Genomic DNA, 17,008 nt, shown 5'->3' with positions numbered 1-17,008 from the left:
CGCCTGCCCCGTCGTCGGCTGCGAGGGCGAGGCCGGGCCGTCGGCTCCTCCCGCGGGCCCGGGGCCGCCGCGGGCCGGACATGGATCTGTTCGGGGACCTGCCGGAGCCCCGGCCCGCGTCGCGGACGGCCGCCGGTGAGCGGGGCGGGAGAGGGAGGAGGAGAGAGAGCGCGCGGGGGGGGGGGGGGAGGGAGCGCGCGCGCTGGGGGAAGGCTGAGGGGCCGTCGCGCGCCACACACATCCGGGCACTCCGGGAGCCTTCCCCCCCCCCCCCCCGCCCCTCGACCACCCGGGCCCCGCATTCAGACGTTCCTTCCTTCGCTCTTCACTCCTGCCGCCGTTCATTCATTCCGCAGCCCTTCGCTCGTGCCGTCATTCATTCATGCAAGAGTCATTCACTCCTTCATTCAGTCGTCATTCCCTCGTGCTTTTCTTCGCTCCTTCCTTCAGTAGTCATTCATTCATTCATCCAATAACCAGGCACTCCTGCTTTTCTTCGCTCCTTCATTCAGTAGTCATTCATTCAGTCGTCATTCCCTCGTGCTTTTCTTCACTCTTTCCTTCAGTAGTCATTCATTCATTCAATAACCAGTCACTCGTGCCTGTCTTCGCTCCTTCATTCAGTAGTCATTCAGTCAGCCGTCATTCCCTCGTGCTTTTCTTCACTCTTTCCTTCAGTAGTCATTCATTCATTCAATAACCAGTCACTCGTGCCTTTCTTCGCTCCTTCATTCAGTAGTCATTCAGTCAGCCGTCATTCCCTCGTACTTTTCTTCACTCCTTCATTCAGTAGTCAGTCAGTCAATCAATAGTCATTCACCCGTGCTTTTCTTCACTCCTTCCTTCGGTAGTCATTCATTCAATTCAGTCGCCATTCCCTCGTACTTTTCTTCACTCCTTCATTCACTCACTCATTCATTCATTCAGTCGTCATCCACTCGTGCTTTTCTTCACTCCTTCATGCACTAGTCATTCATTCATTCAGTAGTCATTCACTCGTGCTTTTCTTCACTCCTTTATTCAGTAGTCATTCATTCAGTCAATAGTCATTCACACGTGCTTTTCTTCACTCATTCATTCAGTAGTCATTCATTCATTCAATAGTCATTCACTTGTGCTTTTCTTCACTCCTTCATTCACTCGTCATTAATTCATTCAGTCGTCATCCACTCGTGCTTTTCTTCACTCCTTCGTGCACTAGTCATTCATTCATTCAGTCGTCATTCACTCGTACTTTTCTTCACTCCTTCATTCACTCATCATTCATTCATTCAGTCATTCACTCGTGCTTTTCTTCACTCCTCCATTCACTAGTCATTCATTCATTCAGTAGCCATTCACTCGTGCTTTTCTTCACTCCTTCATGCACTAGGCATTCATTCATTCAACAGTCATTCACTCGTGCTATTCTTCAGTCCTTCATTCAGTAATCGTTCATTCATTCAGTAGCCAGTCACTCATGCTTTTCTTCACTCATTCATTCAGTCGTCATTCATTCAATAGTCATTCACTCGTACTTTTCTTCACTCATTCCTTCAGTAGTCATTCATTCAGTCAATAGTCATTCATTCACTTAGTCATCATTCACTTGTGCTTTCCTTCACTCCTTCATTCACTAGTCATTCATTCATTCATTCAGTAGTCATTCACTTGTGCTTTTCTTCACTCATTCCTTCAGTTGTCATTCACTCAGTCAGTAGTCATTCACTCATGCTTTTTTTCACTCATTCATTCAATAGTCATTCGTTCATTCAGTAGTCATTCACCCATACTTTTCTTCACTCATTCATTCAGTACTTATTGATTCATTCAATAGCCAGTCACTCGTGCTTTTCTTCACTCCTTCATTCAGTAGTCATTCATTCGGTAGTCATTCCCTCGTGCTTTTCTTCACTCCTTCATTCAGTAGTCATTCATTCATTCAATAACCAGTCACTCGTGCTTTTCGTCACTCATTAATTCAGTAGTCATTCATTCAATAGTCATTCCCTCATGCTTTTCTTCACTCATTCATTCAGTAGTCATTCAATCATGCCTTCATTCATTCAATAGTCATTCACTCCTGCTTTCCTGCATTCATTCATTCAGTAGTCATCCACTTGTGCCTTCATTCATTCATCATTCACTCGTGTCTTTCTGCATTCATTCATTCATTCATTCAATAGTCATTCACTTCTGCCTTTCTTCATTCATTCATTCAATAGTCATTCACTCCTGCCTTTCTGCATTCATTCATTCAATAGTAATTCAATCGTGCCTTCATTCATTCATTCAATATTCATTCATTTGTGCCCTCATTCATTCAATATTCATTCATTTGTGCCTTCATTCAATATTCATTCTTCAGTAGTATTTATTGAGTACTTACTATGTGCAGAGCACTGTACTAGGCGCTTGGAATGTCAGTTCGGCAGCAGATAGAGACAGTCCTGCCCAATGATGGGCTTACAGTCTAATTGAGGACACATCATTCAGTCGTGCCTTTCTTCAGTCGTATTTATTGAGCCCTTACTGTGTGCAGAGCACCGTACTAAGCGCTTGGAGTGTATAATTGGGCGAGAGATAGAGACCATCCCTGCCCAGTAACGGGCTCACAGTCTAAACTTGGAAGACAGACAGCAAAACCAAACCAAACAAGGAGTCGGACATCAATTCATTCATTTATTCAGCCGTATTTAATAAGCGCTTACTGTGTGCGGAGCACTGGATTAGAATTCAACAGTAAAAAGAGACAATCCCTGACCAACAAGGGGCTCCTTGTTCATCCCCCTTTGACAGATGAGGGAACGGAGGCCCAGAGCAGGGAAGTCACCCAGTAGACAAACGGCGGAGGCGGGATTAGAACCCACGACCTCCGACTCCCCGGCGCGGGCTGTTTGCCGCCGAGCCGGGGCCGCCTCAGGCGCTGGCGCGGCCGTCGCTCCGGAAAGCGGACAAGTGCTCCTTATCATCCGTTCCTTCGTTCATTCGATCCGTCGTGTTTATTGAGCGCTTCCTGTGTGCAGAGCACTGTGCTAAAGGCTTGGGAGAGTACATTATAACCCACATTCCCTGCCCACAGTGAGCCAGAAACTTGCTTAAGAAGCAGCGTGGCATAGTAGGTGGAGCCGGGCCTGGGAGTCAGAAGGTCATGGGTTCTAATCCCGACCCGGCCACTTGTCCGCCGTGTGACTGTGGGTAAGTCAGCGTGGCTTGTTGGAAAGAGCCCGGGCTTGGGAGTCAGAGGTCGTGGGTTTGAATTCTGGCTCCGCCACTTGTCGGCTGTGTGACTCTGTGCAAGGCACTTGACTCCTCTGTGCCTCAGTTAACCCATCTCTAAAATGGGGATGAGGACGGTGAGCCCCCCGTGGGGCAACCTGATCGACTTGTATCTACCCCGGCGCTTAGAACAGTGCTTGGCATGTAATAAACGCTTAACAAATACCTTCATCAAGTCACTTCATTTCTCTAGGCCTCAGTTACCTCACCTTTAAAATGGGGATTGAGACCGTGAGCCCATTTGGAGCAGGGACTGCGTCCAACCCGATTTGCTTCTATCCACCCCAGCGCTTAGTACGATGCCCCGGTACATAGTAAGCGCTTAACAAATACCATTATCATTACTATTTGCCAGGGGACTGTACCAAATTCTGGGTAGATACAAGGTAATCAGGTTGGACACAGCCCATGTCCCTCGTGGAGCTCACAGTCTTAACCCCCATTTAAAGGGGGGTAACCGAGGCCTGCAGGGGAAAAAGAAAAAAAGATGGCATTTGTTAAGCGCTTACTTTGTGCAAAGCACTGTACTAAGCGCTGGAGAGGATACAAGGTGATTAGGTTGGCCTAAGTGGGGCTCACGGTCTTAATGCCCATTTTACAGATGAGGGAACCGAGTCACAGCGAAGTGAAGTGACTTGTCCAAGGTCACACAAGCAGACGAATGGTGGAGCTGGGATTAGAACCCAGGCCCTTCTGACTCCACTAGACTGTAAGCTTGTTTTGGGCAGGGAATGTGTCTGTTTATTATTCTTTCCCAAACGCCTAGTACAGTGCTCTGCACACAGTAAGCACTCAGTAGATACTATTAAATACGCCACGCTGCTCCTCACTGTCTCTCATTTATCTTTCTCTCTGACCTCTACTTTTAAAGATGCCACACAGTACCTCACGGGTGTGGTGTGAACTTTTAGCCTCGAGCATATAATATTAAGTAATTGTAAATCGAGTAACAGAGGCTCAAGAAGACCCGCTTTTATGAGATGCCTCTCGATGGAAAGAGCCTGGGGCTGGAAGTCACGAGACCTGGGTTTTAATTCCTGCCCCGCCACTTGCCTTGGGCAAATTATTTGACGTCTCTGTGCCTCAGTTTCCTTATCCGTAGAATGGGGACGAAAAACCTGTTCTCCCTCCCCCTAGCCTGTGAGCCCCATGTGGAGCGAAGACCGCGTCTAACCCGTCGTGTATCTGCTCCAGGCTTACAGTTTAGAAGTTGGCACTTAGTAACCGCTTAACAAAGGCCGCAGTGAAAACGAATATCGGCTTAATCTGCCGGGAGGACGTTTCAGTGGTCCGGGAGCTTTTTTGTGTTTGGTCCCTGTTCTATTTGCGGCATTGAAGGAGCAGCCTCTCTGCCCCAGCTGCTTGGGTTTGCAAATGGCACATGAAATTACTCAGTCCCCACTGAGCCAATGGGTAAGGCTATTTGTTGAGCCCTGCTCCTAAGCATTTATTCAGCGCTTTCCTTAAAGAGATGTTGGATTCCAGTGGAGACGGGAGGGGTCCACTCTCAAAGTTAGGAACTGTGCTCTCGTCTTCCCATTCCACCTTTCTTGAGGCCTTCCGATGAAGGAGAGTAACAAGGACTGCCGAGTTAATTTGAGAATAGGCCTAGAGCAGCGGCGGAACCCTCATTTGAATTCCGCAACATAAAGGGCCTATTTAGAGGAGAAGACTACAACAGAAATGAGGGGGTGAAGCAGTCTCGCTTGTCACGGTCACGTGTGTAAGTGGGCCAATTTTTTTTTTCCAAAGGCCATCACAGAATGGGGATGGGGCCGTGGTCCCATCACGTGTCATGTTGGTGGAGGAGGAGGAGGAGGAGGAGGAGGGAGGGAAAAGGTCAGAAAAGAGAAGAGGAACAGCTTTATTCAAAAACAACAGTTCCAAAACACAAACCCGCAGCCGTCCTCGGGGGAGAAGCAAATAGAAGAGTAAGGAGAAGCAGCGTGTCCTATTGGATAAGCCACGGGCCTGGGAGTCAGAAGGACTTGGGTTCAAATCCTGGCTCTGCCACTCGTCTGCTGTGTGACCTTGGACAAGTCACTTAACTTCCCTGTTACCTCATCTGAAAAACGGGGATTAAGATTATGAGCCCCATGTGGGACAATAATAATAACGATTGTGGTATTTGCTGAGCGCTTAACTATGCGCCAGGCACTGTCCTGATTGGGCACGGTCCCTGACCCCCATGGGGCTCACAGTCTCAATCCCCATTTTACAGATGAGGGAACTGAGGCCCAGAGAAGTGAAGTGACACACAGTAGACGAGTGGCGGAGTCGGTATTAGAACTCATGACCTTCCGACTCCCAGGCCTGTGCTCCTTCCACTATTCATTCAGTAGCATTTATTGAGCGCTCACTATGTGCAGAGCACTGTACTAAGCGCTTGGAATGTACAGTACTATGCCGTGCTGCTTCATCGTCCAACCTGACTAATAATAATAACGGTACTTGTTAAGCACTTACTCTGTGCCAAGCACTGTTGTAAGCACTGGGATAGATACAGGTTCAGCAGGTTGGGCGCAGGTTGGATTAGCTTGTAGCTTGCCTGGCACATAGTAAACGCTTAAATACCATTCCAAAAAAGAAAAATTAAATAGGAGCAGGTGAAGATGCCCACTGACTCCTCAGAAATCCTGTGTCCTTTTCCAGGATAGGCGAGAACCACGAGATGATTGAGAATTCCAGGAAGCCAGGACCTTGCATTCAATCATTCAGACGCATTTATTGAGCGCTTACTGTGTGCAGAGCACTGTAGGGCTGCAACTCCCCTCCTCCTCTGTCTGTTCCGATTTGCTCGGTGATGCCTCTGACTCTCCGCAGAGCTCAATGGGATTTTTGTCTTGCCCCCAACTTTCTAGCAAGTGTCAGGACCGGGTGATGCAATTGATACCGGTCTCGCATCGGGCCCGGGTCGTGCGAATCGCACAGCGGATATTGAAACTGATGGAGAATTAGTAGGTCTGGAAAAGAGTTAACCCAGGCAGCGTAAGAGAACGGGTGAATCGCACCGCGGATATCGAAACTGATCGAGAATTAGTGGGTCTGGAAAAGAGTTAACCCAGGCGGTGAAGGAGAAGCGATGATTTTCGAGGCCTTCCAGAGCTTCAGGTCTCTCCTGTGATATCCGAGAAAAAAAATTTTCTGCTCTAGAGAGATTTAAACTTGGAGTGCACTTTTATATTGCCTAGATCCTGAAAAATCAGGTTGTGTTTTTCCTGAATGTTTCTCTTTTGTCTTTCGATGTTTTCTAGGGATAGAAATACAGACACCGGGTTCTTTGCTTTTTGATGATCTCCCACCGTCCAGCAGCGAGGAATCAGGTAAGGAATATTGACTCTAAGCCTTTATATTGCTGGTTCTGGGAAAGAGCTTCCAGAGTCATCTTTGGTTTGCCCCGTCTTTCTAATCTTGCCTGGTCTGTGGTGTTCTGCTTCGATTACTATTTTGTAAGTGGGGGACGGGTGGGAGCCGTGAAATGATTTGAGAATTTCAGGAAACCAGCATTTTCAGTCACGGTAACTCATCGTGGTTACCCGTTCTTCCCTGCGTCCGAGAGAAACTCCGGGCCTCCGCCTTTAAGGCATCTAATCAGTTCGCTCCTTTTTCCTTATCCACATGAACCGCCCACCCCACTTGGGCTCAGATTCTCCATGCCTTGTTCGCGGTTCTCCCACCCCCGACCCCATTGCTCCCATCTAGCCTCCCGGCTGGCGCTCCGTTCCCTCTCTCGGATATGCTAGATCTCGGCTTTCTTCCTTCTTCAGCCTTCCTAAAATTCTACTTCTTCCAGGAGGCTTTTCCCAATGAAGCGCCTCGGGTCTCATCCATCCAACTCTTCAGCACTTAGACGGTCATAGCCACCTCTTGCATTTTTAAGAACTATTTAAGCCCTTAGAAAGCATGGTTTTATGAAAAACTCTCTCTTCCTCCTCCTCTAAATTATTTTGGGTCTTTCTCTCCCCCTAAATTGCACATGTCTTGAGGGTAGAGATTGTCTTTAATCTGTTATTTTTTCCCGAGTGCTTAATACAGTGCTCTGCACAGTGGGCACTAATAGCAATAGGCACTTACTGTGTGCATAGCACTGTCCTAAGCACCGGGAGAGAACTCACGGGTGGGAATTAGACTCGGTCCCTGTCCCTCAGGAGGCTTCCAATCTAAGAGGGGATAAATACTATTGTCCTATTGATGGAGCAGAAGGGATGAGGCCGTGCAGTGATGATTGTCAGTCACCCGAGCCCTGACGTTAATAATCTTCTAATTTTGACAGGTAAAACTGAACTGTCCCCTATATTTTTAACACGACCTGTTTGCGTCGGGTTTCCGCTCTCAAATGGTAAGAAGACCGAACGTTCGTCCCTGACTGACGTTTGCCTTTAAATCAGTCTTGCGGAAACATTGCCAGAATCCTCAGGCAAGAAATGTTGCCGGCCTACCGGATAGTCCCAGTCCATTTTATGTTTGTCGTGTTTAGCGTATGAGGGGGGCGAGGGAGCCCAGGGGAGCGGTAGCCTTAGCTGCTCTCATTAACAGGGGAGGGAGGACGGGGAGGTGGAGAGAGGAGTCCGTGGGTGTGGCGCGAGGCCGCGAAGGGCGGAGAATGGGATTTCAGGAGAGCAGCAGGAGCGAGGGATCTGGTTCAGAAATGACAGGCCTTCTCCCCGCCACAACCCCCTCTTTATCCCCACCCTTCTCCCCTTCGGAAGGGGACGCGAAAGCAAGGAAAAAAATCAGTGCCATCCTGTACCACCCAAGTCTCGGCGTACTTTGAGTGGCTGTGGGTGTTTGCAGCTTTACAGTGCTTCATTTAATGCAGTATCACTTCACTCCGTAGCCCCAGGTGCCCCTTCGCGGTAATAGTATTTCTTTCATTCATTCATTCAATAGTATTTATTGAGCGCTTACTATGTGCAGAGCACTGTCCTAAGCGCTTGGAATGAACAAGTCGGCAACAGATAGAGACCGTCCCTGCCGTTTGACGGGCTCACGGTCTAATCGGGGGAGACGGACAGACGAGAACGATGGCAATAAATAGATTTCTGAAGTGGTTACTATGTGCAGAGTGCTGTGCTAAGCGCCTGGGAGAGCCTGGAAGAAACAGGATGCCTGATAATGTTCATAGGGTCCTAAAGCCTTCTGGGTTTTCCAAGATTAGGAGCCCGTGTCAAGTGAACCCCACTCCCGCACCCCTTTGGTCTCTCCATCTACCCTTTGACTGTTTAGGGTCCCCAGGCAGCCAGGAGATCACTCAGGGTCTGGACCATCATTCATTCATTCATTCATTCATTCATTCAGTAGTGTTTATTGAGCGCTTACTATGTGCAGAGCACTGGACTAAGCGCTTGGAATGGACAATTCGCCACAGATAGACTAGAGACAATCCCTGCCCATTGACGGGCTCACAGTCCAATCGGGGGAGACAGACGGACAAAAACAGTAGCAGTAAATGGAATCAAGGGGATGGACATCTCATTAACAGAATAAATAGGGTAATAAAGATATATTCAAATGAACAGATGAGCACAGTGCTGAGGGGAGGGGAAGGGACAGGGGGAGGAGCAGGGGGAAAAGGGGGCCGAGCTGAGGGGAACTGAAGTGGGGGGCAGAGAGGGAGCAGAGGGAAAAGGGGAAGCTCAGTCTGGGAAGGCCTCCTGGAGGAGGTGAGCTGTCGGTAGGGCTTTGAGGAGGGGAAGAGAGTCAGTTTGGCGGAGGTGAGGAGGGAGGGCGTTCCGGGACCGCGGGAGGACGTGGCCCCGGGGGTCGACGGCGGGATGGGCGAGGACGGGGGACGGTGAGGAGGTGGGCGGCGGAGGAACGGAACGTGCGGGGTGGGCGGTAAAGAGAGAAGGGAGGAGAGGTAGGAGGGGGCGAGGTGATGGAAGCCTAGAAGCCTAGAGTGAGAAGTTTTTGTTCCCCGGTAAACGTGACTTTCCAGCAGCCAGGAGCTCTCCGAGCCCATACCATCCATTCTCTCAAAGGTTAGAACTCTAATGGCCTTTAGATAGGTGTTTTAAAGGGATTTTTTTTTCACTGAGTCGGGTAACAAGTTGTCCTGGGTTCAGATCCCGGCTCTGCCGCCTGTCGGCTGTGCGGCTCTGGGCAAGTGACTTCTCTGTGCCTCAGTTCCCTCAACTGTAAAATGGGGATTAAGACTGTGAGCCCCACGTGGGACGACCTGATCACCTTGTATCCTCCCCAGGGCTTCGAACAGTGCTTTGCACATGGTAAGCGCTTGATAAATGCCATCATTATTATTTAGTGCAGAATTCCCAGTCCAAAATGCCATCCCCTTTTCTCTTGTCACTCTTTCTTATAAGCATCCCGTGCACACATTCTTTTGGTCATGTCCCCTCACCTCTCGGGGAATCCCAGTGTTCAGGTTTACCCACTTTGGGTCTTCATCTCATGATTTTGGGGTGCCAGGGCGGAATTGCCGTTGAGCCACAGAAGCGGTCTCTCCAACTCGGGGTAGGAGTCTCATTCTCCCTCTGGATTCCACCATGGGGAATCCTTTTCCAATTAGCTTGCCTGTTCCTTCTTCCCCACCCCACCCTTCTGACTGGGCGAGCTCCACATAGAACCACCGACTCCTCAATCCAATTAACTTCGCCCTGGGGAGGAGGAAGGGATTTATTAGGAGTGAGTTTTTATGTCTCCTAGCAACTTCCAAGGTTTGTCCTCCACCCTCCCCCACCTGCTCCTTCCCTGTGTAAACCTTACCTGAGTAACTCACAGGGAAGACCCCTTGGAGAGGTGTGATTTGAGAAGGAGCGATATGATCAGCGGGATTCATTCATTCGGTCGTATTTATTGAGCGCTTACTGTGTGCAGAGCACTGAACTAAGCGCTTGGAAAGTACAAATGAGCAGTAAAGAGAGACAGTCCCTGCCTGCACTGTGAGGAGGAGCTTGCAGGTGTGAGCAAGTGGTTTAACAGATGAACCTTCAGGCCGCATTTTCGCAGCTGAAATTTAACCCAGTGGGGCTTCACTCTGGTGGCTGAATTGTTTTTATTTCCTGAGAGCTGAGGAAAGGGAGCTGAGCTCAATCCAAAGGGAGTGTTGTGTCATCTTTATCTTTCAGAGGTGGTGCTCACTGGGGCTGAATCCTAAAGCTCATTAGAGAATGAACCTGTGAGGAGTGCTTGGCTCTGTACCTCATCTGTAAAATGGGGATTAACTGGGAGCCTCACGTGGGACAACCTGTTGACCCTGTATCTCCCCCAGCGCTTAGAACAGTGCTCTGCACATAGTATGCGCTTAACAAATCCCAACATTGTTACTGCTGAGCACTCGGGAGCGTGCAGCAGTAGGAGGGTATAGGTTTCTTGCCCTCAAGGAGCTTTCCATTTTTTCATGGGTCTTTAATTCCAAAGTTTGTGATACCCCCAAGTAAGAGTCCCCTCTCAAGAACAGGAGTACAAACTTCCTGCCAAACTCGGTTTTAGGATATGGATATGGGAGGTCTAAAGTGCTATTTAATTCAAGGAAAATCATCAGGTTTAATTTCCAAAGTTTGGATAAAAATGTGGTTTAAACTTCAGAAATTCAGGGTACCTCTTTAGCTTTTCGGATTCACTGGTAATAGCATCTGCATGACAAGTGGGATTTTTTTTTTCCCAACTTATATATTCTTTCTGGCCCTTGTCTGTAATATGAATAATTATGGGACTAATGTCATAGCTCCTTACTGACATACGAAGCAGCTTTAAGGCATTCACATTTAATTTTTGGAATTGGACTCCAGAATAAATCCAAAACTTGACAATATACTAATCTTATTTGTGGAAGGCTCTTGTATTTGGAGCAGAAAAAAGGCAAGGACACGAGTGTAAGCAAAAACTGATTCACTGGAGCCAGTTACTCAAGGAAACTAGACTCTTCGTCAGAGTGGAGGGGAGGGAAATTCCCCGGGGAAAAATATACCTGACACATTTTTAAATGATCAAACTTTCCAGGTATCATATTCCAAAATACACGTTGAATCTACTGATGGCAGTGGAGATACTGACATTTCCCACAAATGCATTAAAATCAACCGCATGTCCCTTTTGGCAGAGAATATATTTGGAAAAGCACTTTATTTTTGGCTCGACCCTAATTTTTCAATGAAGGATTTTGAGGAGTAGTAATTGACTTAAACAGAGTCGAGACTTTTTTTAAATCTTTTTAAAATGCTTACTGTGTACCAGACACTGTACTAACTGCTGAGGTAGATACAAGCAAATCCAGATTGGACTCAATCCATGTCCCACCTGGGGGTCTTGGACTTAATCTCCATTTTACAGATGAGTTATCTGAGGCACGGAGCGACTTGTCCCTGATCACACGGCAGACGAGTGGCGGAACCGGGATTAGAACCCAGGTCCTTCTAACTCCCAGGTTCTTTCCCCTGGGCCGTGCTGCTTCTCACAGGGGAGGAGACCAGGCATCGAGAAGTCATGGCTTGCCCGTCGTCACACAACGGGCCGGTGCAAGAGACAAGATGAGAACCCCACTCCTGCGACTCCCAAACCTGTGTTCTTTCCACTGGCTGTGCGGCTTCCCGATAAATAGATAAAACCATAAAACCTCTCGCTGCGTAGAGAGAGTGCAGTGGTATAGGAAACGATGTGGGGCAGTTATTTTGGGTAGCGATTTTTGGCTGCCTCATTTGAGACTTCAACCTAGATTTGAAGGTTTCATTATAGAATAACATAAAATGACAACTTCTGCTTTTCTCACGTTATGTTTCTTGGGCATTAACAAAAACAGTCCCCATTTATGTTTCATCCAGACGCCTTTAATGTAACCGATACGTATTTCTGTCAGTTCATTTGAGAATGCATTTTTTTGAATTCTAACTTAAAATCAATCTTCGAGACTGTTGTTTCTTGGCATATATTGACCACGTTGCCCTTCGTTAATAATGTTGGCATTTGTGAAGCGTTTACTATGTGCAGAGCGCTGTTCTAAGTGCTGGGGGAGATACAGGGTCATCAGGTTGTCCCACGTGAGGCTCACAGTTAATCCCCAATTTACAGATGAGGGAACTGAGGCACAGAGAAGTTAAGTGACTCGCCCACAGTCACCCAGCTGACAAGTGGCAGAGCCGGGAGGCGAACCCATGACCTCTGACTCCGAAGCCCAGGCTCTTTCCACTGAGCCACGCTGCTTTATTGACATCTCAGTGTAAGTCTGTCCTGTAGTCTGGTTCCTTTTATATATGCTGTCGGGTGGTTCTGATCCTTTAATTTGGCCATACAACTGAAATCCAACTTCGTTAAAGGTATTAAGGAGGCTGTTGGAAAAAAAAAAAATCTTTCCAAACTGTGGATTTATCTCTGAGTTGTCTTTTTATTAAAGCAGTTTCCAAGAAGTAAGCTAATTAGCGATGATTTCTAAGCTAGTTACTGTAATTCGCTGTATTGCTAATATTCTTGTTGTGGACAGACGCTTGTAAAAGTAAAGTTTTTCAATGGCAAAATTGATCACCCTAAACAGAGTTGCCAACTTTTCATTGTGAGTGCAGGAGCAAGCAGCAGGCTCAGCAGAGAGCAGCACTTTCAAAAGCAACAGAGTGTGACTGTGGGCAAGTCACTTCACTTCTCTGTGCCTCAGTTACCTCATCTGTAAAATGGGGATTAAGACTGTGAGCCCCACGTGGGACAACCTGATTCCCTGTCTACCCCAGCGCTTAGAACAGTGCTCTGCCCGTAGTAAGCGCTTTAACAAATACCGACATCATTATTATGAGGCCCTTTTCGGTACTGTTTTGTGATACGGCTGTTAAACGGCTGCAGAGTTTAACTTGTATTAAGCGTTTTGCTTTCTCTTCCTTTGAAGTATTTGGACTGACTTGATAGAGTGAGTAACACCCATTTCAGTTTACCTTGTTAATGACATTTATTTGGCATAGATATTGACAAGCTGATTACCCTGTATACTCCAGCGCTTAGAACAGCGCTCTGCACGTAGTAAGCGCTTAACAGATACCAACATTATCATTATAAATATTTTAAGCACTAGGGAAGATGCAAGGTGATAATCAGCTCAGGGGGTCCCTGCTCGCCATCTAAGTAGGAGGGAGAACAGACTGAGAAGCAGCATGGCCCAGTGGGTAGAGATTGGATTCAGGAGGACCTGGGTTCTAATCCCAGGTCTGCCACTTGGCTGCTGTGACCTTGGGCAAGTCCCTAACTTCTCTGTGCCTCAGTTACCTCGTCTGTAAAATGGGGATCGAGGCTGTGAGCCCCACGTGGGACAAGGACTGTGTCCAACCTGACCAGCTTCTGTCTAGCCCAGTGCTTAGTACAGTGCCTGGCACAGAGTAAGCGCTTAACAAATACCATAATAAGCAAAACGGGGGATTTGAATCTCCATTTTACAGATGAAGGAGCTGAGGCTCGGTGAAGTTAAGCGATTTGATCGAGGTCACCCGGCAGGCAGGTGGCGAAGCCGGGATTCCCAGGCTTGTGCTCTTCGAACTGAGGCACCCTCTTCCATCCTAGCATGTATGATATCTTGGGCAATTAGAAATATTCCTTGTTTGTTTCATCCCTGATCTTGCGCCCATTTATATATTGAAGTCATCCACAAGAGGGAGCGTCTTTATTCGTGATTTCTCTGCTCAGGATTATTCAGAAAAGGGATTTCCTCCAAATAACCTGCCCGTTGATGTGGCCTTTTGAAATAAAAATGTACCGTAATTGCAAGTTGCCATGGCAGTAACCTTCCGTTATATCGTTATATCCAGTGTAACTGTAAAGGTTAGCCTTTCGTGATTTGTTTAGTTGCTATAGAGATGCCCATTAAACTTTACCCTAGACTTTCGGTCCTGGTGAATAAATATTTTTCTGAATGGTTTTAGAAATTTTTGAAAGTTACCCAGCCCATAAGTTCAAGGAGAATGTTTTAAATAGGACTCTTCACTTTAAATAATGTTACTGTAAGCGTATGACACATCGGCCCCAAAACCAAACCGTATCCATGCCTTTAAAGTACCGGGAGTTGTTTTTTTTTTTTTTTTTAAAAAGACTTAGATTGTAAAGAATCAGAATGTCCTGGGATTTTAATGGTAAGGAAGCAAATCGGTGGTTTGTCTTGACAGGGAAGGACTTGTAGTTCCTGTCAGTTGAAAGTGTGGCGTCCACCTATTTAAGCAGATTTCTGCTCATCTGAAATGTGAAGGAGAGGGGCCGATACCCTGCCAGAGTTTGGAACTGAATTATTCTGGACTTGATGAAGTATGGGGACCCTGGGACTGGAATTCCAAGTTTGGAATGGGAAGACCCCCCACTAGCAGAGCACACTGAATCATAGTAAAAACAGGTGTAATAATAGCCGTCGTTATAGATTTACTGTGTGCCAAGTACTGTACTACAGAAACTATAAGATAATCAGGTCTGACACGGTTCCTGACTTTCATGGGGCTCACAGTCTGAGGAAAAATAGGTATTCAGTCCCTAGTGTACGCCTGCGGAAACTGAGGCACTGAAAAATTCCCCGAGGTTACCCAGCAGTCAGGTGGCCGAGCCGGAATTAGAACCCTCATTCTCAGGCCCGGGCTCTTTCATTCATTTAATTGTATTTATTGAGGACTTACTGTTTGCAGATTACCGTACTAAGCCCGGAGAGTACAATAAGAGAGGCAGCGTGGCTCAGTGGAAAGACCCCGGGCTTGGGAGCCAGAGGTCGTGGGTTCGAATCCCAGCTCTGCCACTGGTCAGCTGTGTGACTGTGGGCAAGTCACTTCACTTCTCTGGGCCTCAGTTCCCTCATCTGGATTAAGACTGTGAGCCTCATGTGGGACAACCTGATGACCCTGTATCTACCCCAGCGCTTAGAACAGTGCTCTGCATATAGTAAGCGCTTCACAAATACCAACATTATTATTATAAACGAACACATTCCCTGCCCGATATTGTACCTTCCTATTTCCTTGCGATTGTGACCCCGGTAGATGAGTCAACTGCAATTTCCTCGATTCCATGTCTAGGCCACAATTAGAATAGTTCGTCATGGTTCGGTGTGCTACCTGGGCCGTCGTTTCAAGTGGTGCGGTGTGAAGGTTTAGCGTTTTGAGCACAGTTTTGGGGATGGAGTTTATGGAGGATGCTTGTTAAATTCACAGATTACTAATAATCACCGTAATAATAATTGATGTTCATTGCGTGCTTGCCGTGTGCTCAGCCCAGGGATGGTTTATAAAATAATGAGATTGGATAACCCGTGTTTTACATGGAGCTCAAAGTCTGTGTAGGAGGGAGGGCGGGTATTCAGTCTTCATTTTACGGATGAGGAAATTGAAGCACAGAGAAGTTAGTGACTTGCCCAAAGTCGTACAGCCGGCAAGGGGCCGAGCTGGCATTGGAACCCCCCATCCTCTGACTCCTTCGGCTCTCCTCTTTGGACCTAATTTGAGATTTGATTATCTCAGATTGGGTTGGGCTGACTAGCACCTTTGAGATTAGAATGTAAAATGGTAAAATGCTCAATAGGTTCTCCTTAATGAGTCATTCAACAGAGGGTGATTCATTTACACAAAAGCATCCGTGAGGATCCACAGATCTTTTTCACTTACAATTTGCATGGGAGGAATTGAAGCAAATCTAGGGATAGCATTGTGCTGTTCAGGTGAAGAGCGATCAGTTAGTTGTGGTCAAAATTAAAGGAGGTTTACTGGGATATTTAATATAGCCCATTGAAGCAGGAAACCACCCCACTGAGCTTGGTATTAATGTGTGAGTATAGCCGCGTACACACATCTCTGGATCTCACCTCCTATAAGGCCACTCACTGACTGCGAAGTTTACAGGGTGTGACTGGAAAAAAACCCAGCAATGTGGGATACATCTAGCATCCAATTTATATTGCCTTTACATTTGTTATTTAGAAGTGCTGTTTTTGCTTTTGTATTAGCAGAGCCCTCGTTCAGACATTTCCAGTTTGGGGTTAAGTGGCAAATTTGGCAAGAACTGTAGAATTTTCTTCTTCCGAAAATGATCCTAGGGCGTCAGTGAATGTGTACTAAGCATGCTCTGTTGTATTTCAGGGAAAGAAATACAGAAAGGATCCTTTCTTTTTGATGATCTTCCTCCAGCCAGCAGTGCTGACTCAGGTACAGTCATCAGACTATCCCAGGTGTGTGCCAGTGTCTCTATTCCTCCTGGGATTGTGGTTGTCTGAATCTTTCTACCTCTCCCCGCTCACAACACCATGTCTTAGATTGTGGACTAAATTTTGAGCCCATTATTATCAGGTAAGACAGCCCTGCTGGTACTGGTTCTAAGAAACACCGGATTAAAAAAAAATCGAGCAGTTTCTCCCATCTGTTTGAGGGTTGATCACCTCGTGAATAACACGTAAAGCCGATATGATTATTTTGAACAGGTTAAGCTTTGTGTGGGGAAAGTATCAGGTAAGTCCCAAACCTTTCTAGTTTAGTGCCATCAGCTACCAGTTTACCCTGAGTGTTAGGAGCTTTTCAGAGAACGTGAGTGGGCTTCTTGGTGGGACAGCCTCTTGAAATTTTAGCTTATGGTTATGCTGTGCTGACTGTGTTCTGTTTTTTAGGATCTGGGGGATCTTTGCTCTTTGATGATCTCCCACCTGCCAGCAGCGGGAACTCAGGTGAGAACTAGAAAGGCAGCTTATAAATCAAGTGATACAAATAATGTATGTTTTGTCATTGCCATACATTCATCTTATACTCCTAGAATTAAGTGGCACTGGTTTCCTAATAAAGAGACCGGGTCCTTTGCAAGGATC

The 17,008-nt window shown here is 47.0% G+C and overlaps 1 protein-coding gene across 4 annotated transcripts in view; it reads left to right on the top strand.

The window, feature by feature from the left end:
* LOC100082936 (ILK associated serine/threonine phosphatase) overlaps positions 1–17,008 on the top strand; it is a 36,040-nt gene continuing 19,032 nt past the window's right edge. Inside the window, exons 1-4 of one of the 4 annotated variants that reach the window (XM_029069075.2) lie at positions 1–135; positions 6,513–6,581; positions 16,293–16,358; positions 16,814–16,870. In XM_029069075.2, coding sequence (XP_028924908.1) covers positions 81–135; positions 6,513–6,581; positions 16,293–16,358; positions 16,814–16,870 — 247 coding nt within the window. In that variant the 5' untranslated portion in view covers positions 1–80. The remainder of the gene's footprint in view (positions 136–6,512; positions 6,582–16,292; positions 16,359–16,813; positions 16,871–17,008) is intronic. The other 3 variants (XM_029069077.2, XM_029069074.2, XM_029069076.2) reach the window with 3 other exon arrangements.

The sequence above is a fragment of the Ornithorhynchus anatinus genome, chromosome 7, assembly GCF_004115215.2.
Source record: "Ornithorhynchus anatinus isolate Pmale09 chromosome 7, mOrnAna1.pri.v4, whole genome shotgun sequence".
Lineage (NCBI taxonomy): Eukaryota > Metazoa > Chordata > Mammalia > Monotremata > Ornithorhynchidae > Ornithorhynchus > Ornithorhynchus anatinus.
This window is presented reverse-complemented; position numbering and strand designations above follow the sequence as displayed.